Below are 27,032 nucleotides of genomic sequence, written 5' to 3'. Positions count from 1 at the left end.
CTCACACACAGCCTCTACTCCTTCAAAAAATCGGCTCATCCTCGCCCTCGTGAGGTGCGCTCTATATCAGACTCGCTTTTAAATCAAATATTATTCTTGGAAAAATTTCAGACAACCTTGTAATTCTCCAAAACTGATTTTTATCAAAAAATCTTCATTTTCACAGTGATATAAGTTTCAGTCAAAATTCATAACAAATAAATACCAAACATCTAACTTGAGTTGGAGTCAGGCTGGGTTTACGTAAAGGGACAGGTCAGGAGGAGCTGGACAATATGTTTCAGTTTGTGTTTCCCACAAAGTAAAACACAACTTGACCATCCGTGCCTGGGGCTGCTTTGAGACAGAAGTATATGAAGGAGAGCAGCAGGCTGCCAGTCACTCACAGGACACAATCCCCACCTCCTCCCATCCTCTCTCCACCCACCCCCACCACCAACAGACCTTCACTCCCATCGCCTGGGTTCAATTATTCCCTGTTGCTCCCTCTAATCCTGTTTACTCTTGATTCTGCTCCGGGTTTTGTCTCCAGCTCTCAAAGTGGGCAGGACCGAGAGCAGCAAATAACAATAATTCCTTGATGTGGAGATGCCGGCATTGGACTGGGGTGGGCACAGTAAGACGTCTGACACCAGGTTAAAGTCCAACAGGTTTGTTTCGAATTGCTCGCTGTCGGAGCACTGCTCCTTCCTCAGGTGAATTCCTTGAGTATTGCAGTGAACATCATGAGGGAATTACTGAACTGAATATGTTCAGTAGCGGAGCAGGAACATTGAAACTGAAAGTGGTTTGAATCAGGAAGTGCTGAGTGTGAACATGGCTTCCAGAGAGCAGGAAGAAAGTTTGTCCGAGGATTTAATTTGTTCCATTTGTCTTGATTTCTTCACTGATCCGGTTTCACTGGAGTGTGGACACAACTTCTGCCGCTCCTGTATCACCCAGTGTTGGGAAAAGGAGATAAACTCCTGCCCGGAATGTAGACAGGAGTTTCCAGAAAAAAACCTCAGAGCCAATCGGATCTTAGTGAATCTGTCTGAGAAAGCTCGAAAATTAAAGCTGAATGGGAAAGAGAAGGAAAGTAAACTTCACTGTGAGGAACATCAGGAAGAACTGAAGCTGTTTTGTGAAACTGACAAGAAATTGATCTGTCTGATTTGTAGAGATTCGCGGAAACACAAATCTCACAACTTTCTGCCGATGGTAGAAGCTGTTGAAATCTACAAGGTAAAAGGGAACGGATTTGATCCCCTGATTGTCTGATCACATTTTCAGGATCTAACACTTTTATTTTCTGATTTTCTCTCCCAATCCCAGGATGGGGTGAAATCTTCCTTCTATTCTCTCACAGAGAAGAAATCGACGGTTCTAGAAATGGAGCAGCAGCAGAAACAGAAGATTTCCCAAATTAAGGTAAAGTCTCCCTTTGCTGAGCTTCCAAATTTAATTCATTATTTTGTTGTTTTTATTACAGAAACATATTATTTTTAATGTTTCTTCTTGTAGAAACAGTCGGTCAGTCTGCAGAGCCACATCACATCCGAGTTCACTAAAATGCACCAGATTCTCACTGAGAAGGAGCAGCGTTTCATCCGAGATCTCAGGGAAGAAGAGGAAAAAATTCTAAAAACAATGGAGGAAAATCTTTGTGAAATTCAGGAGAATTTAAATTCTATTCAGGAGAAACTCTCAAAGTTGGAAAACCAGTTGGAACAAAAAGACGGAGTGAGATTTCTGAAGGTGAGGGATTATATTTCAGTTTAGTTCAGTGAAAGTTCACAGTCACAACATGATCCACACGAGCCTCCTCCCATCCTACTTCATTTCCCTGTCAATATATCCTTCTGTTCCTTTCTCCCTCATGTGTTTATCCAGCTTCTCCTTAAATGTATCCCTGGCTTTCCCTGGGTGGGTGGAATTTAATGTTGTTCCCCCCAGGGTACATTTAGTCAGGGTGTGGGGTGAGTGGAAGGGGACATGGGGAATGACACTGTGGAGTTTCTGTTGTCTTTCCATCTCTACACAGATTAAGTCTGTGGTGGTAAGTCTTGTGGGACAGCCTTCCTGTAACCAATTCAGCCCCTTAACAGGGCCATGAATGTTCTCATCCTGCTGTCACTGGTATTCCCCCAGCAATGAGCAGGGGTCTCACAATACGGGAAGCCTGAAAATCAAACCCTGTTGGGATTACTGGTGGGATTCTGGGAGGGGGTGGGGGGAGAGGGGGTGGGATTGAGGATGTAGCGGGAATGCCCTTGTTCAGTTGCACTGTGTACCTGATTGAGGGACTGTAAGAGGTTCACGCTCCCGTTTCCTCTGACTGATGGTTCTCGACTTGAGGATTTCGTAAAGAACAAAATTACACAGACACGGGGATTGGCTCAACCACAAACTTGTTGTTTAGTGAAAACACTCCCAACACCCGAATACAAAGAGCTGTAAATAGTGTAAATAACATCACACAGCATTTAATTGGTTTTCCAATTTAAATCCCTCCACAATTTAACCTCGGCTTCCACATAAACACACAAATCACCACAACTTATTAAAAATCCCCCCCGGATTTGGATGTTACACTGAAGTTATTTTAAATCCTCAGCCCCAATCCCCCTCGGATTTGGCTGATAAATTGCAATTCCCCACCCGGCTGCTCCTTCTGGTGTGAATTGTAGGCCCGGGAGCCAGGTTGACCGTTCTTGACCCTCCTTCTTGGCTGCAGTGCCAGACCCTTGGATCTTGTCCTTTTAATGATGATTCTTATCGGAATATCACAAACACATTTCCTGAAGCCATCCTGCTGGAGGGTCAGTGCTCAGCACCTTTCAATCTCTTTACACAGTCATTTTCAATCCCAGGGTCGCGGCGTTCCCGATTACGGGAAGTGGGATCCTCATAAAATCCAACCCATAGGGTTTAAACTGAATTGAAAAAGCAGCAATTAATGATGTTGGAATCAGGTTTAAACTGGTTTCACAGACTCATTAATGAGACTAATTAACTTCCTGTCGCTAGTCCGGTGCATTGACCCCTTCCCGACTCTGACTTAGTCCCGGGAGGTTTTCCTGCCATCGACAGACTGAGCCGTGTCCTCTCGTGTGATTCCCTGTGTCCGGACACCATGCTCGCTGCTGTGACAGACTGGAGTAAATTCCACCCCGTGTGATAGTGAGTTCCACATTCCCATCACTCTCCCGGCAAAGAAGTTTCTCCTGAACTCCCGATTGGATTTATTTGTAACTTTATGGTTGTGTTATGTAATTTGGAAGAACACAAGCTGCCACTTGATGCAGTTTTGAGTAAAAGTTGCTCCAAACTTTGAAGTGAGTTCAATGTGTTTTATTGAACTATTAGCACAGTTCTCAATGAGTTCGACTCTCTGCTAATCTAAATGTAGTAACTCAGTCTAACTGAACCAGCCTTGCTCTAAGCCACGTGCTGGGGTGTGATGCTGAGGATACACCCTGTCTCACTCTGTAGATGTTGGTCTGTGGAAAGAGGAGGGGTGTGAGTGCCTCATCCCTTTTATAGTGAGATACCACCCCTCAGTGTCCTGACTGCTCATTGGTCGTGTCCAAATTCTATGTGTTCATTAGCTGCATGTTTGCATATCATAGAACATACTGTGCAGAAGGAGGCCATTCGGCCCATCGAGTCTGCACCGACCCACTTAAGCCCTCACTTCCACTCTAATCCCATAACCCAACAACCCTCCAAACCTTTTTGGACACTAAGGGCAATTTAGCATGGCCAATCCACCTAACCTGCACGTCTTTGGACTGTGGGAGGAAACCGGAGCACCCAGAGGAAACCCACGCAGACACGGGGAGATCGTGCAGACTCCGCACAGTTAGTGACCCAGTGGGGAATCGAACCTGGGACCCTGGCGCTGTGACGCCACAGTGCTAGCCACTTGTGCTACCGTGCTACTATATCATGACATATATTATGTTTCTATCCCTATTTCTGGATTCTCTACAGTGTAAACATCTTCACTGAATCTATCAAACCCGACCCCTTTCATCATTTGAAAGATCTCTATCAGGTCTTCTCTTTTCTACAGTAAAGTTGATCAATCTTTGCTGTTAGCTAAAGCCTCTCAGTTGCTGTCAATCTTTTTGATACTTTCTCCTGTGCTTCAATATCCTTTGTGTAACATCCTCTTTCTATTCCATGTCTGCAGCAATGGGAATTGACAATTCTCAGCAGCTTGTAACAATGTGAGGGTCATTTCTGCTTTCTGGATATAGACAGTCCGTCTCTGTCAACTCAGATTTGTGTTTTGTTTATTTCAGGAGGAAGCATCTCGGAAGAGGAGGTAGGACATGAACTTTACTGAAACTCAGGGCAAGTTGGTAAAATTACTCAGCAAAGTGTTTATGGTCAATTTATAATCAACTCTTTAATATTTACAGGATTAGCGATGAGGGTAAAAAGCTGTCACTAGCAGATGGTGTCCTGTCCATCGGAAAATACAACAGCCTTGTACAGTTCTCAATGTGGAGAGAAATGCTGGATGTCATTAACCCTGGTAAAACTCAGATAAGTTCCTCTGTCCTGATTTATATCTTATATTTCAATCATTATCCATATAAATATCAAAGACACCGGGCGGGATTCTCCGGTCCGCCAGCCCCCTTTTCCTGGGCAGCGGCCCTCACCGGCAGCGGGATTCTCCGTCTCCGCCACCTGCCAATGGGATTGCCCATTGTGGCCACCCCACACCGCCGGGAAACCCTCGGGCGTGGGAGCGCTGCCGGCGCAACGGAGAATCCGTCGGCAGAGAGAATGTTTAAGAGCTTTGTTATAAAGAAATGAGGATAAAAATGGTCCTGATTGGAATTAAAGTCTGATTCATGCACCTAATCCACTTTCTAAACATCATTCTCAGCTCGGTCAGCTGAAACTGTCAGCTCCCCAAACATCACCAATACAGGAACTCTCAGATGAAGCTCTGTCTCCAGAACCCATCGATACTTTACAAACTTCAGCAAGTGGAAACTCCGCCATTCCCAGCTGAACCTTTCCTCCCCGAAAATCCCAGAGTGATCGTATTTAACCGTGTGTTTCCCGGCGCTCGCAGTGCCGAGAAACACACGGCGATAAAACGCCCCCCACGTTGGGTAAGGTGCCTGTGGGGAACGCGGGGCCGAGGCCGCTCATCGCCCCGTTTTGTGCAGTGAGGAGCTCCGCTCGTCCGAACTCCTCAGTGCAGCGAGAGATCGGGACGCCATTTTAAAATGATATCCCGATCTCCCAGGCCACCGACGCCACCCCGACACCCCCCCCTCCCAAGCACCAACTCACTTTGGGAGGGTCCCCAGCTCCCCCCGCAACACACACGCTGGACACCCCCAGCCCGATCACCAGCACACAGAAAATGGCAGCTTGGCACATTGGCAGTGACAGCCTGGCAGTGCCCTTGTCAGCTAGCAGTGTGATGCGACCATCAATTCACTCAAAGACACGAGGAGAAGTAAACCGTGGTTTTAATCAGCTTAGAACAGTGACTGCCTGCGACTGGAACAATAGTGGAAACCGCCTGCAGGTCAGCTGCTCTTTATACTTCCTTTCAAGGGGAGGAGCCATGGGCAGAGCCCGTACATGCCCCAACATATCCCCCTGTGGGTGAAGCCACACAATGGCCCATAGGTGGAGCCCACAGTGTTAACAACATAACACAACAGCAGAACATGATACAAATGCACTGGTGAATTATTAGCACTATACATTCCCCACACAGGGCCACCTGGGTGCCTGTGTGCTTTGTTTGGGGTGAGCTCTGCTATTCCCCTGCTTCCCCTGCAGTGGGGCTGAGCTTCTGATGAGTGAACTGAGGAGTGGCAGCACCTGGTGTGTCACTGATTGAGCTTGGCCACGCCCATCCCGGTGATGGCTCAGCCGGGGTCTGAGGCTTTCCAGAGGGGCGGCCTGGGTGGCTCCCAAATGACCAGAGGCTCTGTGAACATTTCCAGGACACAGTGAGCAGTCAGCAGAGTGAGCAGCCAGGGGCCTGTGAGTAGCACCAAAGGGGTGTGTTTAAAACCCAGACTGCAGCAATGGGGGTCTGAGCCAGGCCACCCCGATCCCGAGGGGGACACCCCGAGTGCACAGACCTGTCACCAAGTCTGCCCCCCGGCCCAGGCAGCCCCCCAGCAAGTCCCACAATTATTGAGGGTTTTTCCCCTCTCTCTGCCCCTCAGCAGCCATGGAGCCCAGTCCCCGTTTGTAAATACTTGCACTAATTCACACCCTCGTGACTTCTGCCTGAGAGGGGCGGAGCATCGTGGAAGGGCGGAGCATACTGTGTCCAATCCGCTGATTAGATTTAAATCTATGTAAATGAGGGTGTGACATGGGCCCGCTGCAGGGCACAAACTTTGATTTCACCGCCAGGGAGGGACTGGAGCCTGGCGTCGGAATCAGTGCCGGGCACAAACCTCGATTTGTGCATTACGCCCGATTCTCCGCCTGATAGCACTTCCGGTGCCGTGAAGCGGAGAATCCCCCATATTTGTTTCCACGGAGCAGAACGGAAATATCTCGGTGTTGAGATCTTCATCTAAATTTGTGAAGAGATTAGTTTATTTTGATGATGTCACCCACACCCCACACACGCAGTTACACACACACACACACACACACAGTTACACACACAGTTACACACACACACACAGTTACACACACACACAGTTACACACACACAGTTTTACACACACACACACACACAGTTACACACACACACAGTTACACACACACACAGTTTTACACACACACAGTTACACACACACACAGTTACAGACACACACACACAGTTACAGACACACACACACAGTTACACACACAGTTACATGCACACAGTTACACACACACAGTTACACACACAGTTAGACACACACAGTTACACACACACAGTTACACACAAAGTTACACACACACACAGTTACACACGCACAGTTACACACACATGCACACAGTTACACACACACAGTTACACGCACACCAACACACACGCAGTTACACACACACACCGACACACACACAGTTACACACACACAGTAACACACACAGTTACACACACACAGTTACACACACACACAGTTACGCACACACACAGTTTCACGCACAGTTACACACACACAGTTACACACACCCACACACACAGTTACACACACGTACACAGTTACACACAGTTACACACACAGTTACACACATGCAGTTACACACACACACAGTTACACACACACAGTTACACACAGTTACACACACACATACACACAGTTACGGACACACAGACAGTTACACGCACACAGTTACACGCACACACACAGTTATACACATATACAGTTACACACAAACGCACACACAGTTACACGCACACAGTTACACACACACACAGTTTCACACACACACACCCACACAGTTACACACACACACACACACAGTTATTCACACACACAGTTTCACACACACAGTTACACACACACACACACTTACACACAGTTACACACACACAGTTGCACACACACATACACAGTAAACCCCCCCACATACGCACACACACACGGTTACACACACACAGTTACACACACACACAGACACACAGTTACACACACACACACAGTTACACACTCAGTTACACACACATAGTTACACACACACAGTTACACACACGCACACATAGTCTCTTCCCGATCCCCAGTGACTCTCCCCCGATCCCCAGTAAGTCTTTCCCCCGATCCAGTGAGTCCCTCCCCGATCCCCAGTGAGTCTCTTCCCCCGATCCCCAGTGAGTCTCCCCCGATTCCCAGTGACTCTCCCCATGAACCCCAGTGAGTCTCTCCCCCGATCCCCAGTGAGACTCTCCCCCGATCCCCAGTGAGTCTCTCCCCCGATCCCCAGTGACTCTCCCCCGATCACCAGTGAGTCTCTCCCCGATCCCCAGTGAGTCTCTGCCCGTTCCCCAGTGACTTTCCCCCTGATCCCCAGTGAGTCTACCCCGATCCCCAGTGACTCTCCCCCGATCCCCAGTGATTCTCTCCCCCGATCCCCAGTGAGTCTCCCCCCCGATCCCCAGCGAGTCTCCTACCGATCCCCAGTGACTCTCCCCATGAACCCCAGTGAGTCTCTCCCCCGATCCCCAGTGAGACTCTCCCCCGATCCCCAGTGAGTCTCTCCCCCGATCCCCAGTGACTCTCCCCCGATCACCAGTGAGTCTCTCCCCGATCCCCAGTGAGTCTCTGCCCGTTCCCCAGTGACTTTCCCCCTGATCCCCAGTGAGTCTCCCCCGTTCCCTAGTGACTCTCCCCCGATCCCCAGTGATTCTCTCCCCCGATCCCCAGTGAGTCTCCCCCTGATCCCCAGCGAGTCTCCTGCCGATCCCCAGTGAGTCTCCCCCTGATCCCCAGTGGGTCTCTCCCCGATCCCCAGTAAGTTTCCCCCGATCCCTACAGAGTCTCTCCCCCGATCCCCAGTGTGTCCCCCCAATCCCCAGTGAGTCTCTCCCCGATCCCCAGTGAGTCGCTCCCCCGATCCCCAGTGAGTCTCCCCCCCGATCCCGAGTGAATCTCTTCCCCCGAAACGCAGTGAGTCTTTCCCCTCCGAAACCCAGTGAGTCTCTCCCCCCGATCACCAGTGAGTCTCCCCCGATCCCCAGTGAGTCTCCCCCCCGATCCCCATTGGGTCTCTCCCCGATCCCCAGTGAGTCTCTCCCCCCCGATCCCCAGTGAGTCTCTCCCCCGATCCCCAGTGAGTCTCTCCTCCCTGATCCCCAGTGAGTCTCCCCCGATCTCCAGTGAGTCTCTCCCCCCGATCCCCAGAGAGTCTCTCCCCCCCGATCCTCAGTGAGTCTCTCGCCCGATCCCCAGTGAGTCTCTCCCCGATCCCCAGTGAGTCTCTCCCCCCGATCCCCAGTGAGTCTCCACCGATCCCCAGTGAGTCTCCCTTTATCCCCAGTGAGTCTCCCTCCCGATCCCCAGTGAGCCTCTCCCCCGATCCCCAGTGAGTCTCCCTCCCGATCCCCAGTGAGCCTCTCCCCCGATCCCCAGTGAGCCTCTCCCCCGATCCCCAGTGAGCCTCTCCCCCGATCCCCAGTGAGTCTCTCCCCCGATCCCCAGTGATATTCGCCCCCCTGTTCCCCAGTGACTCTCCCCTGATCCCCAGTCTCTCCCCGATCCCCAGTGAGTCTCCCCCGATCCCCAGTGAGTCTCTCCCCCCCGATCCCCAGTGAGTCTCCCCCCGATCCCCAGTGAGACTCTCCCCCCGCATCCCAGTGAGTCTCTCCCCCGATCCCCAGTGATACTCTCCCCACGATCCCCAGTGAGTCTCTCCCCCGATCTCCAGTGGGTCTCTCCCCGATCCCCAGTGAGTCTCTCCCCCCCGATCCCCAGTGAGTCTCTCCCCCGATCCCCAGTGAGTCTCTCCCCCCCGATCCCCAGTGAGTCTCCCCCGATCTCCAGTGAGTCTCTCCCCCCGATCCCCAGTGAGTCTCTCCCCCCCGATCCTCAGTGAGTCTCTCCCCCGATCCCCAGTGTGTCTCCACCGATCCCCAGTGAGTCTCCCGTTATCCCCAGTGAGTCTCCCTCCCGATCCCCAGTGAGCCTCTCCCCCGATCCCCAGTGAGTCTCCCTCCCGATCCCTAGTGAGCCTCTCCCCCGATCCCCAGTGAGCCTCTCCCCCGATCCCCAGTGAGTCTCTCCCCCCGAAACCCAGTACGTCTCTCCCCCCAGTCCCCAGTGAGTCTCCTCCCCGATCCCAGTGAGTCTCTCCCCCGATCCCCAGTGAGTCTCGCCCCCCTGATCCCCAGTGACTCTCCCCTGATCCCCAGTCTCTCCACGATCCCCAGTGAGTCTCCCCCGATCCCCAGTGAGTCTCTCCCCCCGATCCCCAGTGAGTCTCCCCGATCCCCAGTGAGTCTCTCCCCACCGATCCCCAGTGAGTCTCCCCCCGATCCCCAGTGAGACTCTCCCCCCGAATCCCAGTGAGTCTCTCCCCCGATCCCCAGTGATACTCTCCCCACGATCCCCAGTGAGTCTCTCCCCCGATCTCCAGTGAGTCTCTCCCCCCGATCTCCAGTGAGTCTCTCCCCCCGATCCCCAGTGAGTCCATCCCCGATCCCCAGTGAGTGTCTCCCCGATCCCCAGTGAGTCTCCCCCTGATCCCCAGTGAGTCTCCCCCGATCCCCAGTGACTCTCCCCGATCCCCAGTGAGTCCCCCCTGATCCCCAGTGAGTCTCCCTCCGATCCCCAGTGAGTCTCCCCCCGATCCCCAGTGAGTCTCCCCCTGATCCCCAGTGAGTCTCCCCCGATCCCCAGTGAGTCTCCCCCGATCCCCCGTGAGTCTCCCCCCGATCCACAGTGAGTCTCTCCCCGATCCACAGTGAGTCTCTCCCCGATCCCCAGTGAGTCTCCCCCTGATCCCCAGTGAGTCTCTCCCGATCCCCAGTGACTCTCCCCGATCCCCAGTGAGTCCTCCCCGATCGCCAGTGAGTCTCTTCCCCGATCCCTAGTGAGTCTCTCCCCGATCCCCAGTGAGTTTCTCCCCCGATCCCCAGTGAGTCTCTCCCCGATCACCAGTGAGTCTCCCCCGATCCCCAGTGAGTCTCTCCCCGATCCCCAGTGAGTCTCTCACCCGATCCCCAGTGAGTCTCCCCCGATCCCCAGTGAGTCTCTCCCCCGATCCCCAGTGAGTCTCTCCCCCGATCCCCAGTGAGTCTCTCCCCGATCCCCAGTGAGTCTCTCCCCCGATCCCCAGTGAGTCTCTCCCCGATCACCAGTGAGTCTCCCCCGATCCCCCGTGAGTCTCCCCCTGATCCCCAGTGAGTCTCTCCCCCGATCCCCAGTGAGTCTCCCCTGATCCCCAGTGAGTCGCTCCCCGATCCCCAGTGAGTCTCCCCCCCGATCCCCAGTGAGTCTCTCCCCGATCCCCAGTGAGTCTCTCCCCGATCCCCAGTGAGTCTCTCCCCCGAACCCCAGTGAGTCTCTCCCCGATCCCCAGTGAGCCTCTCCCCCGATCCCCAGTGAGTCTCTCCCCACGATCCCCAGTGAGTCACTCCCCGATCCCCAGTGAGTCTCCCCCTGATCCCCAGTGAGTCTCCCCCGATCCCCAGTGAGTCTCCCCCCGATCCCCAGTGAGACTCTCCCCCCGCACCCAGTGAGTCTCTCCCCCGATCCCCAGTGATACTCTCCCCACGATCCCCAGTGAGTCTCTCCCCCGATCTCCAGTGGGTCTCTCCCCGATCCCCAGTGAGTCTCTCCCCCCCGATCCCCAGTGAGTCTCTCCCCCGATCCCCAGTGAGTCTCTCCCCCCCGATCCCCAGTGAGTCTCCCCCGATCTCCAGGGAGTCTCTCCCCCCGATCCCCAGTGAGTCTCTCCCCCCCGATCCTCAGTGAGTCTCTCCCCCGATCCCCAGTGTGTCTCCACCGATCCCCAGTGAGTCTCCCGTTATCCCCAGTGAGTCTCCCTCCCGATCCCCAGTGAGCCTCTCCCCCGATCCCCAGTGAGTCTCCCTCCCGATCCCTAGTGAGCCTCTCCCCCGATCCCCAGTGAGCCTCTCCCCCGATCCCCAGTGAGTCTCTCCCCCCGAAACCCAGTACGTCTCTCCCCCCAGTCCCCAGTGAGTCTCTCCCCGATCCCCAGTGAGTCGCTCCCCCCGATCCCCAGTGAGTCTCCCCCCCGATCCCGAGTGAATCTCTTCCCCCGAAACGCAGTGAGTCTTTCCCCTCCGAAACCCAGTGAGTCTCTCCCCCCGATCACCAGTGAGTCTCCCCCGATCCCCAGTGAGTCTCTCCCCCCGATCCCCATTGGGTCTCTCCCCGATCCCCAGTGAGTCTCTCCCCCCCGATCCCCAGTGAGTCTCTCCCCCGATCCCCAGTGAGTCTCTCCTCCCTGATCCCCAGTGAGTCTCCCCCGATCTCCAGTGAGTCTCTCCCCCCGATCCCCAGAGTCTCTCCCCCCCGATCCTCAGTGAGTCTCTCGCCCGATCCCCAGTGAGTCTCTCCCCGATCCCCAGTGAGTCTCCACCGATCCCCAGTGAGTCTCCCTTTATCCCCAGTGAGTCTCCCTCCCGATCCCCAGTGAGCCTCTCCCCCGATCCCCAGTGAGTCTCCCTCCCGATCCCCAGTGAGCCTCTCCCCCGATCCCCAGTGAGCCTCTCCCCCGATCCCCAGTGAGCCTCTCCCCCGATCCCCAGTGAGTCTCTCCCCCCGAAACCCAGTACGTCTCTCCCCCCGGTCCCCAGTGAGTCTCCTCCCCGATCCCAGTGAGTCTCTCCCCCGATCCCCAGTGATATTCGCCCCCCTGTTCCCCAGTGACTCTCCCCTGATCCCCAGTCTCTCCCTGATCCCCAGTGAGTCTCCCCCGATCCCCAGTGAGTCTCTCCCCCCCGATCCCCAGTGAGTCTCCCCCCGATCCCCAGTGAGACTCTCCCCCCGCATCCCAGTGAGTCTCTCCCCCGATCCCCAGTGATACTCTCCCCACGATCCCCAGTGAGTCTCTCCCCCGATCTCCAGTGGGTCTCTCCCCGATCCCCAGTGAGTCTCTCCCCCCCGATCCCCAGTGAGTCTCTCCCCCGATCCCCAGTGAGTCTCTCCCCCCCGATCCCCAGTGAGTCTCCCCCGATCTCCAGTGAGTCTCTCCCCCCGATCCCCAGTGAGTCTCTCCCCCCCGATCCTCAGTGAGTCTCTCCCCCGATCCCCAGTGTGTCTCCACCGATCCCCAGTGAGTCTCCCGTTATCCCCAGTGAGTCTCCCTCCCGATCCCCAGTGAGCCTCTCCCCCGATCCCCAGTGAGTCTCCCTCCCGATCCCTAGTGAGCCTCTCCCCCGATCCCCAGTGAGCCTCTCCCCCGATCCCCAGTGAGTCTCTCCCCCCGAAACCCAGTACGTCTCTCCCCCCAGTCCCCAGTGAGTCTCCTCCCCGATCCCAGTGAGTCTCCCCCGATCCCCAGTGAGTCTCGCCCCCCTGATCCCCAGTGACTCTCCCCTGATCCCCAGTCTCTCCACGATCCCCAGTGAGTCTCCCCCGATCCCCAGTGAGTCTCTCCCCCCGATCCCCAGTGAGTCTCCCCCGATCCCCAGTGAGTCTCTCCCCCCCGATCCCCAGTGAGTCTCCCCCCGATCCCCAGTGAGACTCTCCCCCCGAATCCCAGTGAGTCTCTCCCCCGATCCCCAGTGATACTCTCCCCACGATCCCCAGTGAGTCTCTCCCCCGATCTCCAGTGAGTCTCTCCCCCCGATCTCCAGTGAGTCTCTCCCCCCGATCCCCAGTGAGTCCATCCCCGATCCCCAGTGAGTGTCTCCCCGATCCCCAGTGAGTCTCCCCCTGATCCCCAGTGAGTCTCCCCCGATCCCCAGTGACTCTCCCCGATCCCCAGTGAGTCCCCCCTGATCCCCAGTGAGTCTCCCTCCGATCCCCAGTGAGTCTCCCCCCGATCCCCAGTGAGTCTCCCCCTGATCCCCAGTGAGTCTCCCCCGATCCCCAGTGAGTCTCCCCCGATCCCCCGTGAGTCTCCCCCCGATCCACAGTGAGTCTCTCCCCGATCCACAGTGAGTCTCTCCCCGATCCCCAGTGAGTCTCCCCCTGATCCCCAGTGAGTCTCTCCCGATCCCCAGTGACTCTCCCCGATCCCCAGTGAGTCCTCCCCGATCGCCAGTGAGTCTCTTCCCCGATCCCTAGTGAGTCTCTCCCCGATCCCCAGTGAGTTTCTCCCCCGATCCCCAGTGAGTCTCTCCCCGATCACCAGTGAGTCTCCCCCGATCCCCAGTGAGTCTCTCCCCGATCCCCAGTGAGTCTCTCACCCGATCCCCAGTGAGTCTCCCCCGATCCCCAGTGAGTCTCTCCCCCGATCCCCAGTGAGTCTCTCCCCCGATCCCCAGTGAGTCTCTCCCCGATCCCCAGTGAGTCTCTCCCCCGATCCCCAGTGAGTCTCTCCCCGATCACCAGTGAGTCTCCCCCGATCCCCCGTGAGTCTCCCCCTGATCCCCAGTGAGTCTCTCCCCCGATCCCCAGTGAGTCTCCCCTGATCCCCAGTGAGTCGCTCCCCGATCCCCAGTGAGTCTCCCCCCGATCCCCAGTGAGTCTCTCCCCGATCCCCAGTGAGTCTCTCCCCGATCCCCAGTGAGTCTCTCCCCCGAACCCCAGTGAGTCTCTCCCCGATCCCCAGTGAGTCTCTCCCCCGATCCCCAGTGAGTCTCTCCCCACGATCCCCAGTGAGTCACTCCCCGATCCCCAGTGAGTCTCCCCCTGATCCCCAGTGAGTCTCCCCCGATCCCCAGTGAGTCTCCCCCCGATCCCCAGTGAGACTCTCCCCCCGCATCCCAGTGAGTCTCTCCCCCGATCCCCAGTGATACTCTCCCCACGATCCCCAGTGAGTCTCTCCCCCGATCTCCAGTGGGTCTCTCCCCGATCCCCAGTGAGTCTCTCCCCCCCGATCCCCAGTGAGTCTCTCCCCCGATCCCCAGTGAGTCTCTCCCCCCCGATCCCCAGTGAGTCTCCCCCGATCTCCAGTGAGTCTCTCCCCCCGATCCCCAGTGAGTCTCTCCCCCCCGATCCTCAGTGAGTCTCTCCCCCGATCCCCAGTGTGTCTCCACCGATCCCCAGTGAGTCTCCCGTTATCCCCAGTGAGTCTCCCTCCCGATCCCCAGTGAGCCTCTCCCCCGATCCCCAGTGAGTCTCCCTCCCGATCCCTAGTGAGCCTCTCCCCCGATCCCCAGTGAGCCTCTCCCCCGATCCCCAGTGAGTCTCTCCCCCCGAAACCCAGTACGTCTCTCCCCCCAGTCCCCAGTGAGTCTCCTCCCCGATCCCAGTGAGTCTCTCCCCCGATCCCCAGTGAGTCTCGCCCCCCTGATCCCCAGTGACTCTCCCCTGATCCCCAGTCTCTCCACGATCCCCAGTGAGTCTCCCCCGATCCCCAGTGAGTCTCTCCCCCCGATCCCCAGTGAGTCTCCCCCGATCCCCAGTGAGTCTCTCCCCCCCGATCCCCAGTGAGTCTCCCCCCGATCCCCAGTGAGAATCTCCCCCCGAATCCCAGTGAGTCTCTCCCCCGATCCCCAGTGATATTCTCCCCACGATCCCCAGTGAGTCTCTCCCCCGATCTCCAGTGAGTCTCTCCCCCCGATCTCCAGTGAGTCTCTCCCCCCGATCCCCAGTGAGTCCATCCCCGATCCCCAGTGAGTGTCTCCCCGATCCCCAGTGAGTCTCCCCCTGATCCCCAGTGAGTCTCCCCCGATCCCCAGTGACTCTCCCCGATCCCCAGTGAGTCCCCCCTGATCCCCAGTGAGTCTCCCTCCGATCCCCAGTGAGTCTCCCCCCGATCCCCAGTGAGTCTCCCCCTGATCCCCAGTGAGTCTCCCCCGATCCCCAGTGAGTCTCCCCCGATCCCCCGTGAGTCTCCCCCCGATCCACAGTGAGTCTCTCCCCGATCCAAAGTGAGTCTCTCCCAGATCCCCAGTGAGTCTCCCCCTGATCCCCAGTGAGTCTCTCCCGATCCCCAGTGACTCTCCCCGATCCCCAGTGAGTCCTCCCCGATCGCCAGTGAGTCTCTTCCCCGATCCCTAGTGAGTCTCTCCCCGATCCCCAGTGAGTTTCTCCCCCGATCCCCAGTGAGTCTCTCCCCGATCACCAGTGAGTCTCCCCCGATCCCCAGTGAGTCTCTCCCCGATCCCCAGTGAGTCTCTCACCCGATCCCCAGTGAGTCTCCCCCGATCCCCAGTGAGTCTCTCCCCCGATCCCCAGTGAGTCTCTCCCCCGATCCCCAGTGAGTCTCTCCCCGATCCCCAGTGAGTCTCTCCCCCGATCCCCAGTGAGTCTCTCCCCGATCACCAGTGAGTCTCCCCCGATCCCCCGTGAGTCTCCCCCTGATCCCCAGTGAGTCTCTCCCCCGATCCCCAGTGAGTCTCCCCTGATCCCCAGTGAGTCGCTCCCCGATCCCCAGTGAGTCTCCCCCCCGATCCCCAGTGAGTCTCTCCCCGATTCCCAGTGAGTCTCTCCCCGATCCCCAGTGAGTCTCTCCCCCGAACCCCAGTGAGTCTCTCCCCGATCCCCAGTGAGTCTCTCCCCCGATCCCCAGTGAGTCTCTCCCCACGATCCCCAGTGAGTCACTCCCCGATCCCCAGTGAGTCTCCCCCTGATCCCCAGTGAGTCTCCCCCGATCCCCAGTGACTCTCCCCGATCCCCAGTGAGTCCTCCCTGATCCCAAGTGAGTCTCCCCCCGGTCCCCAGTGAGTCTCCCCCCGATCCCCAGTGAATCTCCCCCGATCCCCAGTGAGTCTCCCCCGATCCCTCGTGAGTCTCCCCCTGATCCCCAGTGAGTCTCTCCCCCGATCCCCAGTGAGTCTCCCCCGATCCCCAGTGAGTCTCCCCCCGATCCCCAGTGAGTCTCTCCCCGATCCCCAGTGAGTCTCTCCCCCGATCCCCAGTGAGTCTCTCCCCGATCCCCAGTGAGTCTCTCCCCGATCCCCAGTGAGTCTCTCCCCTGATCCACAGTGAGTCTCTCCCCGATCCCCAGTGAGTCTCCCCCTGATCCCCAGTGAGTCTCCCCCGATCCCCAGTGACTCTCCCCGATCCCCAGTGAGTCCTCCCTGATCCCCAGTGAGTCTCCCCCCGATCCGCAGTGAGTCTCCCCCGATCCCCAGTGAGTCTCTCCCCCGATCCCCAGTGAGTCTCTCCCCCGATCCCCAGTGAGTCTCTCCCCGATCACCAGTGAGTCTCCCCCGATCCCCCGTGAGTCTCCCCCTGATCCCCAGTGAGTCTCTCCCCCGATCCCCAGTGAGTCTCCCCTGATCCCCAGTGAGTCGCTCCCCGATCCCCAGTGAGTCTCCCCCCCGATCCCCAGTGAGTCTCTCCCCGATCCCCAGTGAGTCTCTCCCCGATCCCCAGTGAGTCTCTCCCCCGATCCCCAGTGAGTCATTCCCCGATCCCCAGTGAGTCTCCCCCTGATCCCCAGTGAGTCTCCCCCGATCCCCAGTGACTCTCCCCGATCCCCAGTGAGTCCTCCCTGATCCCCAGTGAGTCTCCCCCTGATCCCCAGTGAGTCTCCCCCCGATCCCCAGTGAGTCTTTCCCCGATCCCCAGTGAGTCTCTCCCCGATCCCCAGTGAGTCTCTCCCCCGAACCCCAGTGAGTCTCTCCCCGATCCCCAGTGAGTCTCTCCCCCGATCCCCAGTGAGTCTCTCCCCACGATCCCCAGTGAGTCACTCCCCGATCCCCAGTGAGTCTCCCCCTGATCCCCAGTGAGTCTCCCCCGATCCCCAGTGAGTCTCCCCCCGATCCCCAGTGAGACTCTCCCCCCGCATCCCAGTGAGTCTCTCCCCCGATCCCCAGTGATACTCTCCCCACGATCCCCAGTGAGTCTCTCCCCCGATCTCCAGTGGGTCTCTCCCCGATCCCCAGTGAGTCTCTCCCCCCCGATCCCCAGTGAGTCTCTCCCCCGATCCCCAGTGAGTCTCTCCCCCCCGATCCCCAGTGAGTCTCCCCCGATCTCCAGTGAGTCTCTCCCCCCGATCCCCAGTGAGTCTCTCCCCCCCGATCCTCAGTGAGTCTCTCCCCCGATCCCCAGTGTGTCTCCACCGATCCCCAGTGAGTCTCCCGTTATCCCCAGTGAGTCTCCCTCCCGATCCCCAGTGAGCCTCTCCCCCGATCCCCAGTGAGTCTCCCTCCCGATCCCTAGTGAGCCTCTCCCCCGATCCCCAGTGAGCCTCTCCCCCGATCCCCAGTGAGTCTCTCCCCCCGAAACCCAGTACGTCTCTCCCCCCAGTCCCCAGTGAGTCTCCTCCCCGATCCCAGTGAGTCTCTCCCCCGATCCCCAGTGAGTCTCGCCCCCCTGATCCCCAGTGACTCTCCCCTGATCCCCAGTCTCTCCACGATCCCCAGTGAGTCTCCCCCGATCCCCAGTGAGTCTCTCCCCCCGATCCCCAGTGAGTCTCCCCCGATCCCCAGTGAGTCTCTCCCCCCCGATCCCCAGTGAGTCTCCCCCCGATCCCCAGTGAGACTCTCCCCCCGAATCCCAGTGAGTCTCTCCCCCGATCCCCAGTGATATTCTCCCCACGATCCCCAGTGAGTCTCTCCCCCGATCTCCAGTGAGTCTCTCCCCCCGATCTCCAGTGAGTCTCTCCCCCCGATCCCCAGTGAGTCCATCCCCGATCCCCAGTGAGTGTCTCCCCGATCCCCAGTGAGTCTCCCCCTGATCCCCAGTGAGTCTCCCCCGATCCCCAGTGACTCTCCCCGATCCCCAGTGAGTCCCCCCTGATCCCCAGTGAGTCTCCCTCCGATCCCCAGTGAGTCTCCCCCCGATCCCCAGTGAGTCTCCCCCTGATCCCCAGTGAGTCTCCCCCGATCCCCAGTGAGTCTCCCCCGATCCCCCGTGAGTCTCCCCCCGATCCACAGTGAGTCTCTCCCCGATCCACAGTGAGTCTCTCCCAGATCCCCAGTGAGTCTCCCCCTGATCCCCAGTGAGTCTCTCCCGATCCCCAGTGACTCTCCCCGATCCCCAGTGAGTCCTCCCCGATCGCCAGTGAGTCTCTTCCCCGATCCCTAGTGAGTCTCTCCCCGATCCCCAGTGAGTTTCTCCCCCGATCCCCAGTGAGTCTCTCCCCGATCACCAGTGAGTCTCCCCCGATCCCCAGTGAGTCTCTCCCCGATCCCCAGTGAGTCTCTCACCCGATCCCCAGTGAGTCTCCCCCGATCCCCAGTGAGTCTCTCCCCCGATCCCCAGTGAGTCTCTCCCCCGATCCCCAGTGAGTCTCTCCCCGATCCCCAGTGAGTCTCTCCCCCGATCCCCAGTGAGTCTCTCCCCGATCACCAGTGAGTCTCCCCCGATCCCCCGTGAGTCTCCCCCTGATCCCCAGTGAGTCTCTCCCCCGATCCCCAGTGAGTCTCCCCTGATCCCCAGTGAGTCGCTCCCCGATCCCCAGTGAGTCTCCCCCCCGATCCCCAGTGAGTCTCTCCCCGATTCCCAGTGAGTCTCTCCCCGATCCCCAGTGAGTCTCTCCCCCGAACCCCAGTGAGTCTCTCCCCGATCCCCAGTGAGTCTCTCCCCCGATCCCCAGTGAGTCTCTCCCCACGATCCCCAGTGAGTCACTCCCCGATCCCCAGTGAGTCTCCCCCTGATCCCCAGTGAGTCTCCCCCGATCCCCAGTGACTCTCCCCGATCCCCAGTGAGTCCTCCCTGATCCCAAGTGAGTCTCCCCCCGGTCCCCAGTGAGTCTCCCCCCGATCCCCAGTGAATCTCCCCCGATCCCCAGTGAGTCTCCCCCGATCCCTCGTGAGTCTCCCCCTGATCCCCAGTGAGTCTCTCCCCCGATCCCCAGTGAGTCTCCCCCGATCCCCAGTGAGTCTCCCCCCGATCCCCAGTGAGTCTCTCCCCGATCCCCAGTGAGTCTCTCCCCCGATCCCCAGTGAGTCTCTCCCCGATCCCCAGTGAGTCTCTCCCCGATCCCCAGTGAGTCTCTCCCCTGATCCACAGTGAGTCTCTCCCCGATCCCCAGTGAGTCTCCCCCTGATCCCCAGTGAGTCTCCCCCGATCCCCAGTGACTCTCCCCGATCCCCAGTGAGTCCTCCCTGATCCCCAGTGAGTCTCCCCCCGATCCGCAGTGAGTCTCCCCCGATCCCCAGTGAGTCTCTCCCCCGATCCCCAGTGAGTCTCTCCCCCGATCCCCAGTGAGTCTCTCCCCGATCACCAGTGAGTCTCCCCCGATCCCCCGTGAGTCTCCCCCTGATCCCCAGTGAGTCTCTCCCCCGATCCCCAGTGAGTCTCCCCTGATCCCCAGTGAGTCGCTCCCCGATCCCCAGTGAGTCTCCCCCCCGATCCCCAGTGAGTCTCTCCCCGATCCCCAGTGAGTCTCTCCCCGATCCCCAGTGAGTCTCTCCCCCGATCCCCAGTGAGTCATTCCCCGATCCCCAGTGAGTCTCCCCCTGATCCCCAGTGAGTCTCCCCCGATCCCCAGTGACTCTCCCCGATCCCCAGTGAGTCCTCCCTGATCCCCAGTGAGTCTCCCCCCGATCCCCAGTGAGTCTCCCCCCGATCCCCAGTGAATCTCCCCCGATCCCCAGTGAGTCTCCCCCGATCCCTCGTGAGTCTCCCCCTGATCCCCAGTGAGTCTCTCCCCCGATCCCCAGTGAGTCTCCCCCGATCCCCAGTGAGTCTCCCCCCGATCCCCAGTGAGTCTCTCCCCGATCCCCAGTGAGTCTCTCCCCCGATCCCCAGTGAGTCTCTCCCCGATCCCCAGTGAGTCTCTCCCCGATCCCCAGTGAGTCTCTCCCCGATCCCCAGTGAGTCTCCCCCTGATCCCCAGTGAGTCTCCCCCGATCCCCAGTGACTCTCCCCGATCCCCAGTGAGTCCTCCCTGATCCCCAGTGAGTCTCCCCCCGAACCCCAGTGAGTCTCCCCCCGATCCCCAGTGAATCTCCCCCGATCCCCAGTGAGTCTCCCCCGATCCCCAGTGAGTCTCTCCCCGATCCCCAGTGAGTCTCCCCCCGATCCCCAGTGAGTCTCCCCCGATCCCCAGTGAGTCTCTCCCCGATCCCCAGTGAGTCTCTCCCCGATCCCCAGTGAGTCTCTCCCCCGATCCCCAGTGAGTCTCTCCCCGATCCCCAGTGAGTCTCTCCCCCAATCCCCAGTGAGTCTCCCCCGATCCCCACTGAGTCTCTCCCCGATCCCCAGTGAGTCTCCCCCGATCTCCAGTGAGTCTCTCCCCCCGATCCCCAGTGAGTCTCTCCCCCCCCGATCCTCAGTGAGTCTCTCCCCCGATCCCCAGTGTGTCACCACCGATCCCCAGTGAGTCTCCCTTTATCCCCAGTGAGTCTCCCTCCCGATCCCCAGTGAGCCTCTCCCCCGATCCCCAGTGAGTCTCCCTCCCGATCCCTAGTGAGCCTCTCCCCCGATCCCCAGAGAGCCTCTCCCCCGATCCCCAGTGAGTCTCTCCCCCCGAAACCCAGTACGTCTCTCCCCCCAGTCCCCAGTGAGTCTCCTCCCCGATCCCAGTGAGTCTCTCCCCCGATCCCCAGTGAGTCTCGCACCCCTGATCCCCAGTGACTCTCCCCTGATCCCCAGTCTCTCCACGATCCCCAGTGAGTCTCCCCAATCCCCAGTGAGTCTCTCCCCCCGATCCCCAGTGAGTCTCCCCCGATCCCCAGTGAGTCTCTCCCCACCGATCCCCAGTGAGTCTCCCCCCGATCCCCAGTGAGACTCTCCCCCCGAATCCCAGTGAGTCTCTCCACCGATCCCCAGTGATACTCTCCCCACGATCCCCAGTGAGTCTCTCCCCCGATCTCCAGTGAGTCTCTCCCCCCGATCTCCAGTGAGTCTCTCCCCCCGATCCCCAGTGAGTCCATCCCCGATCCCCAGTGAGTTTCTCCCCGATCCCCAGTGAGTCTCCCCCTGATCCCCAGTGAGTCTCCCCCGATCCCCAGTGACTCTCCCCGATCCCCAGTGAGTCCCCCCTGATCCCCAGTGAGTCTCCCTACGAACCCCAGTGAGTCTCCCCCCGATCCCCAGTGAGTCTCCCCCTGATCCCCAGTGAGTCTCCCCCGATCCCCAGTGAGTCTCCCCCCGATCCCCCGTGAGTCTCCCCCCGATCCACAGTGAGTCTCTCCCCGATCCACAGTGAGTCTCTCCCCGATCCCCAGTGAGTCTCCCCCTGATCCGCAGTGAGTCTCCCCCGATCCCCAGTGACTCTCCCCGATCCCCAGTGAGTGCTCCCCGATCCCCAGTGAGTCTCTCCCCGATCCCCAGTGAGTCTCTCCCCGATCCCCAGTGAGTTTCTCCCCCGATCCCCAGTGAGTCTCTCCCCGATCACCAGTGAGTCTCCCCCGATCCCCAGTGAGTCTCTCCCCGATCCCCAGTGAGTCTCTCACCCGATCCCCAGTGAGTCTCCCCGATCCCCAGTGAGTCTCTCCCCCGATCTCCAGTGAGTCTCTCCCCCCGATCCCCAGTGAGTCCATCCCCGATCCCCAGTGAGTGTCTCCCCGATCCCCAGTGAGTCTCCCCCTGATCCCCAGTGAGTCTCCCCCGATCCCCAGTGACTCTCCCCGATCCCCAGTGAGTCCCCCCTGATCCCCAGTGAGTCTCCCTCCGATCCCCAGTGAGTCTCCCCCCGATCCCCAGTGAGTCTCCCCCTGATCCCCAGTGAGTCTCCCCCGATCCCCAGTGAGTCTCCCCCGATCCCCCGTGAGTCTCCCCCCGATCCACAGTGAGTCTCTCCCCGATCCACAGTGAGTCTCTCCCCGATCCCCAGTGAGTCTCCCCCTGATCCCCAGTGAGTCTCTCCCGATCCCCAGTGACTCTCCCCGATCCCCAGTGAGTCCTCCCCGATCGCCAGTGAGTCTCTTCCCCGATCCCTAGTGAGTCTCTCCCCGATCCCCAGTGAGTTTCTCCCCCGATCCCCAGTGAGTCTCTCCCCGATCACCAGTGAGTCTCCCCCGATCCCCAGTGAGTCTCTCCCCGATCCCCAGTGAGTCTCTCACCCGATCCCCAGTGAGTCTCCCCCGATCCCCAGTGAGTCTCTCCCCCGATCCCCAGTGAGTCTCTCCCCCGATCCCCAGTGAGTCTCTCCCCGATCCCCAGTGAGTCTCTCCCCCGATCCCCAGTGAGTCTCTCCCCGATCACCAGTGAGTCTCCCCCGATCCCCCGTGAGTCTCCCCCTGATCCCCAGTGAGTCTCTCCCCCGATCCCCAGTGAGTCTCCCCTGATCCCCAGTGAGTCGCTCCCCGATCCCCAGTGAGTCTCCCCCCGATCCCCAGTGAGTCTCTCCCCGATCCCCAGTGAGTCTCTCCCCGATCCCCAGTGAGTCTCTCCCCCGAACCCCAGTGAGTCTCTCCCCGATCCCCAGTGAGTCTCTCCCCCGATCCCCAGTGAGTCTCTCCCCACGATCCCCAGTGAGTCACTCCCCGATCCCCAGTGAGTCTCCCCCTGATCCCCAGTGAGTCTCCCCCGATCCCCAGTGAGTCTCCCCCCGATCCCCAGTGAGACTCTCCCCCCGCATCCCAGTGAGTCTCTCCCCCGATCCCCAGTGATACTCTCCCCACGATCCCCAGTGAGTCTCTCCCCCGATCTCCAGTGGGTCTCTCCCCGATCCCCAGTGAGTCTCTCCCCCCCGATCCCCAGTGAGTCTCTCCCCCGATCCCCAGTGAGTCTCTCCCCCCCGATCCCCAGTGAGTCTCCCCCGATCTCCAGTGAGTCTCTCCCCCCGATCCCCAGTGAGTCTCTCCCCCCCGATCCTCAGTGAGTCTCTCCCCCGATCCCCAGTGTGTCTCCACCGATCCCCAGTGAGTCTCCCGTTATCCCCAGTGAGTCTCCCTCCCGATCCCCAGTGAGCCTCTCCCCCGATCCCCAGTGAGTCTCCCTCCCGATCCCTAGTGAGCCTCTCCCCCGATCCCCAGTGAGCCTCTCCCCCGATCCCCAGTGAGTCTCTCCCCCCGAAACCCAGTACGTCTCTCCCCCCAGTCCCCAGTGAGTCTCCTCCCCGATCCCAGTGAGTCTCTCCCCCGATCCCCAGTGAGTCTCGCCCCCCTGATCCCCAGTGACTCTCCCCTGATCCCCAGTCTCTCCACGATCCCCAGTGAGTCTCCCCCGATCCCCAGTGAGTCTCTCCCCCCGATCCCCAGTGAGTCTCCCCCGATCCCCAGTGAGTCTCTCCCCCCCGATCCCCAGTGAGTCTCCCCCCGATCCCCAGTGAGAATCTCCCCCCGAATCCCAGTGAGTCTCTCCCCCGATCCCCAGTGATATTCTCCCCACGATCCCCAGTGAGTCTCTCCCCCGATCTCCAGTGAGTCTCTCCCCCCGATCTCCAGTGAGTCTCTCCCCCCGATCCCCAGTGAGTCCATCCCCGATCCCCAGTGAGTGTCTCCCCGATCCCCAGTGAGTCTCCCCCTGATCCCCAGTGAGTCTCCCCCGATCCCCAGTGACTCTCCCCGATCCCCAGTGAGTCCCCCCTGATCCCCAGTGAGTCTCCCTCCGATCCCCAGTGAGTCTCCCCCCGATCCCCAGTGAGTCTCCCCCTGATCCCCAGTGAGTCTCCCCCGATCCCCAGTGAGTCTCCCCCGATCCCCCGTGAGTCTCCCCCCGATCCACAGTGAGTCTCTCCCCGATCCACAGTGAGTCTCTCCCAGATCCCCAGTGAGTCTCCCCCTGATCCCCAGTGAGTCTCTCCCGATCCCCAGTGACTCTCCCCGATCCCCAGTGAGTCCTCCCCGATCGCCAGTGAGTCTCTTCCCCGATCCCTAGTGAGTCTCTCCCCGATCCCCAGTGAGTTTCTCCCCCGATCCCCAGTGAGTCTCTCCCCGATCACCAGTGAGTCTCCCCCGATCCCCAGTGAGTCTCTCCCCGATCCCCAGTGAGTCTCTCACCCGATCCCCAGTGAGTCTCCCCCGATCCCCAGTGAGTCTCTCCCCCGATCCCCAGTGAGTCTCTCCCCCGATCCCCAGTGAGTCTCTCCCCGATCCCCAGTGAGTCTCTCCCCCGATCCCCAGTGAGTCTCTCCCCGATCACCAGTGAGTCTCCCCCGATCCCCCGTGAGTCTCCCCCTGATCCCCAGTGAGTCTCTCCCCCGATCCCCAGTGAGTCTCCCCTGATCCCCAGTGAGTCGCTCCCCGATCCCCAGTGAGTCTCCCCCCCGATCCCCAGTGAGTCTCTCCCCGATTCCCAGTGAGTCTCTCCCCGATCCCCAGTGAGTCTCTCCCCCGAACCCCAGTGAGTCTCTCCCCGATCCCCAGTGAGTCTCTCCCCCGATCCCCAGTGAGTCTCTCCCCACGATCCCCAGTGAGTCACTCCCCGATCCCCAGTGAGTCTCCCCCTGATCCCCAGTGAGTCTCCCCCGATCCCCAGTGACTCTCCCCGATCCCCAGTGAGTCCTCCCTGATCCCAAGTGAGTCTCCCCCCGGTCCCCAGTGAGTCTCCCCCCGATCCCCAGTGAATCTCCCCCGATCCCCAGTGAGTCTCCCCCGATCCCTCGTGAGTCTCCCCCTGATCCCCAGTGAGTCTCTCCCCCGATCCCCAGTGAGTCTCCCCCGATCCCCAGTGAGTCTCCCCCCGATCCCCAGTGAGTCTCTCCCCGATCCCCAGTGAGTCTCTCCCCCGATCCCCAGTGAGTCTCTCCCCGATCCCCAGTGAGTCTCTCCCCGATCCCCAGTGAGTCTCTCCCCTGATCCACAGTGAGTCTCTCCCCGATCCCCAGTGAGTCTCCCCCTGATCCCCAGTGAGTCTCCCCCGATCCCCAGTGACTCTCCCCGATCCCCAGTGAGTCCTCCCTGATCCCCAGTGAGTCTCCCCCCGATCCGCAGTGAGTCTCCCCCGATCCCCAGTGAGTCTCTCCCCCGATCCCCAGTGAGTCTCTCCCCCGATCCCCAGTGAGTCTCTCCCCGATCACCAGTGAGTCTCCCCCGATCCCCCGTGAGTCTCCCCCTGATCCCCAGTGAGTCTCTCCCCCGATCCCCAGTGAGTCTCCCCTGATCCCCAGTGAGTCGCTCCCCGATCCCCAGTGAGTCTCCCCCCCGATCCCCAGTGAGTCTCTCCCCGATCCCCAGTGAGTCTCTCCCCGATCCCCAGTGAGTCTCTCCCCCGATCCCCAGTGAGTCATTCCCCGATCCCCAGTGAGTCTCCCCCTGATCCCCAGTGAGTCTCCCCCGATCCCCAGTGACTCTCCCCGATCCCCAGTGAGTCCTCCCTGATCCCCAGTGAGTCTCCCCCTGATCCCCAGTGAGTCTCCCCCCGATCCCCAGTGAGTCTTTCCCCGATCCCCAGTGAGTCTCTCCCCGATCCCCAGTGAGTCTCTCCCCCGAACCCCAGTGAGTCTCTCCCCGATCCCCAGTGAGTCTCTCCCCCGATCCCCAGTGAGTCTCTCCCCACGATCCCCAGTGAGTCACTCCCCGATCCCCAGTGAGTCTCCCCCTGATCCCCAGTGAGTCTCCCCCGATCCCCAGTGAGTCTCCCCCCGATCCCCAGTGAGACTCTCCCCCCGCATCCCAGTGAGTCTCTCCCCCGATCCCCAGTGATACTCTCCCCACGATCCCCAGTGAGTCTCTCCCCCGATCTCCAGTGGGTCTCTCCCCGATCCCCAGTGAGTCTCTCCCCCCCGATCCCCAGTGAGTCTCTCCCCCGATCCCCAGTGAGTCTCTCCCCCCCGATCCCCAGTGAGTCTCCCCCGATCTCCAGTGAGTCTCTCCCCCCGATCCCCAGTGAGTCTCTCCCCCCCGATCCTCAGTGAGTCTCTCCCCCGATCCCCAGTGTGTCTCCACCGATCCCCAGTGAGTCTCCCGTTATCCCCAGTGAGTCTCCCTCCCGATCCCCAGTGAGCCTCTCCCCCGATCCCCAGTGAGTCTCCCTCCCGATCCCTAGTGAGCCTCTCCCCCGATCCCCAGTGAGCCTCTCCCCCGATCCCCAGTGAGTCTCTCCCCCCGAAACCCAGTACGTCTCTCCCCCCAGTCCCCAGTGAGTCTCCTCCCCGATCCCAGTGAGTCTCTCCCCCGATCCCCAGTGAGTCTCGCCCCCCTGATCCCCAGTGACTCTCCCCTGATCCCCAGTCTCTCCACGATCCCCAGTGAGTCTCCCCCGATCCCCAGTGAGTCTCTCCCCCCGATCCCCAGTGAGTCTCCCCCGATCCCCAGTGAGTCTCTCCCCCCCGATCCCCAGTGAGTCTCCCCCCGATCCCCAGTGAGACTCTCCCCCCGAATCCCAGTGAGTCTCTCCCCCGATCCCCAGTGATATTCTCCCCACGATCCCCAGTGAGTCTCTCCCCCGATCTCCAGTGAGTCTCTCCCCCCGATCTCCAGTGAGTCTCTCCCCCCGATCCCCAGTGAGTCCATCCCCGATCCCCAGTGAGTGTCTCCCCGATCCCCAGTGAGTCTCCCCCTGATCCCCAGTGAGTCTCCCCCGATCCCCAGTGACTCTCCCCGATCCCCAGTGAGTCCCCCCTGATCCCCAGTGAGTCTCCCTCCGATCCCCAGTGAGTCTCCCCCCGATCCCCAGTGAGTCTCCCCCTGATCCCCAGTGAGTCTCCCCCGATCCCCAGTGAGTCTCCCCCGATCCCCCGTGAGTCTCCCCCCGATCCAC

General features: G+C 59.6%; 1 protein-coding gene across 1 annotated transcript in view; it reads left to right on the top strand.

Annotated features, from left to right (window-relative positions):
* Nucleotides 1–496: 496 nt before the first annotated feature.
* Nucleotides 497–27,032, top strand: part of LOC140390516 (zinc-binding protein A33-like) — a 36,731-nt gene continuing 10,195 nt past the window's right edge. The window contains exons 1-5 of the mRNA XM_072475685.1: nucleotides 497–1,224; nucleotides 1,315–1,410; nucleotides 1,504–1,737; nucleotides 4,290–4,312; nucleotides 4,410–4,525. Of these exons, the coding sequence (XP_072331786.1) occupies nucleotides 817–1,224; nucleotides 1,315–1,410; nucleotides 1,504–1,737; nucleotides 4,290–4,312; nucleotides 4,410–4,525 (877 nt within the window). The 5' untranslated portion in view covers nucleotides 497–816. The remainder of the gene's footprint in view (nucleotides 1,225–1,314; nucleotides 1,411–1,503; nucleotides 1,738–4,289; nucleotides 4,313–4,409; nucleotides 4,526–27,032) is intronic.

Source organism: Scyliorhinus torazame, chromosome 14, assembly GCF_047496885.1.
Source record: "Scyliorhinus torazame isolate Kashiwa2021f chromosome 14, sScyTor2.1, whole genome shotgun sequence".
Taxonomy (NCBI): Eukaryota; Metazoa; Chordata; class Chondrichthyes; order Carcharhiniformes; family Scyliorhinidae; genus Scyliorhinus; species Scyliorhinus torazame.
This window is presented reverse-complemented; position numbering and strand designations above follow the sequence as displayed.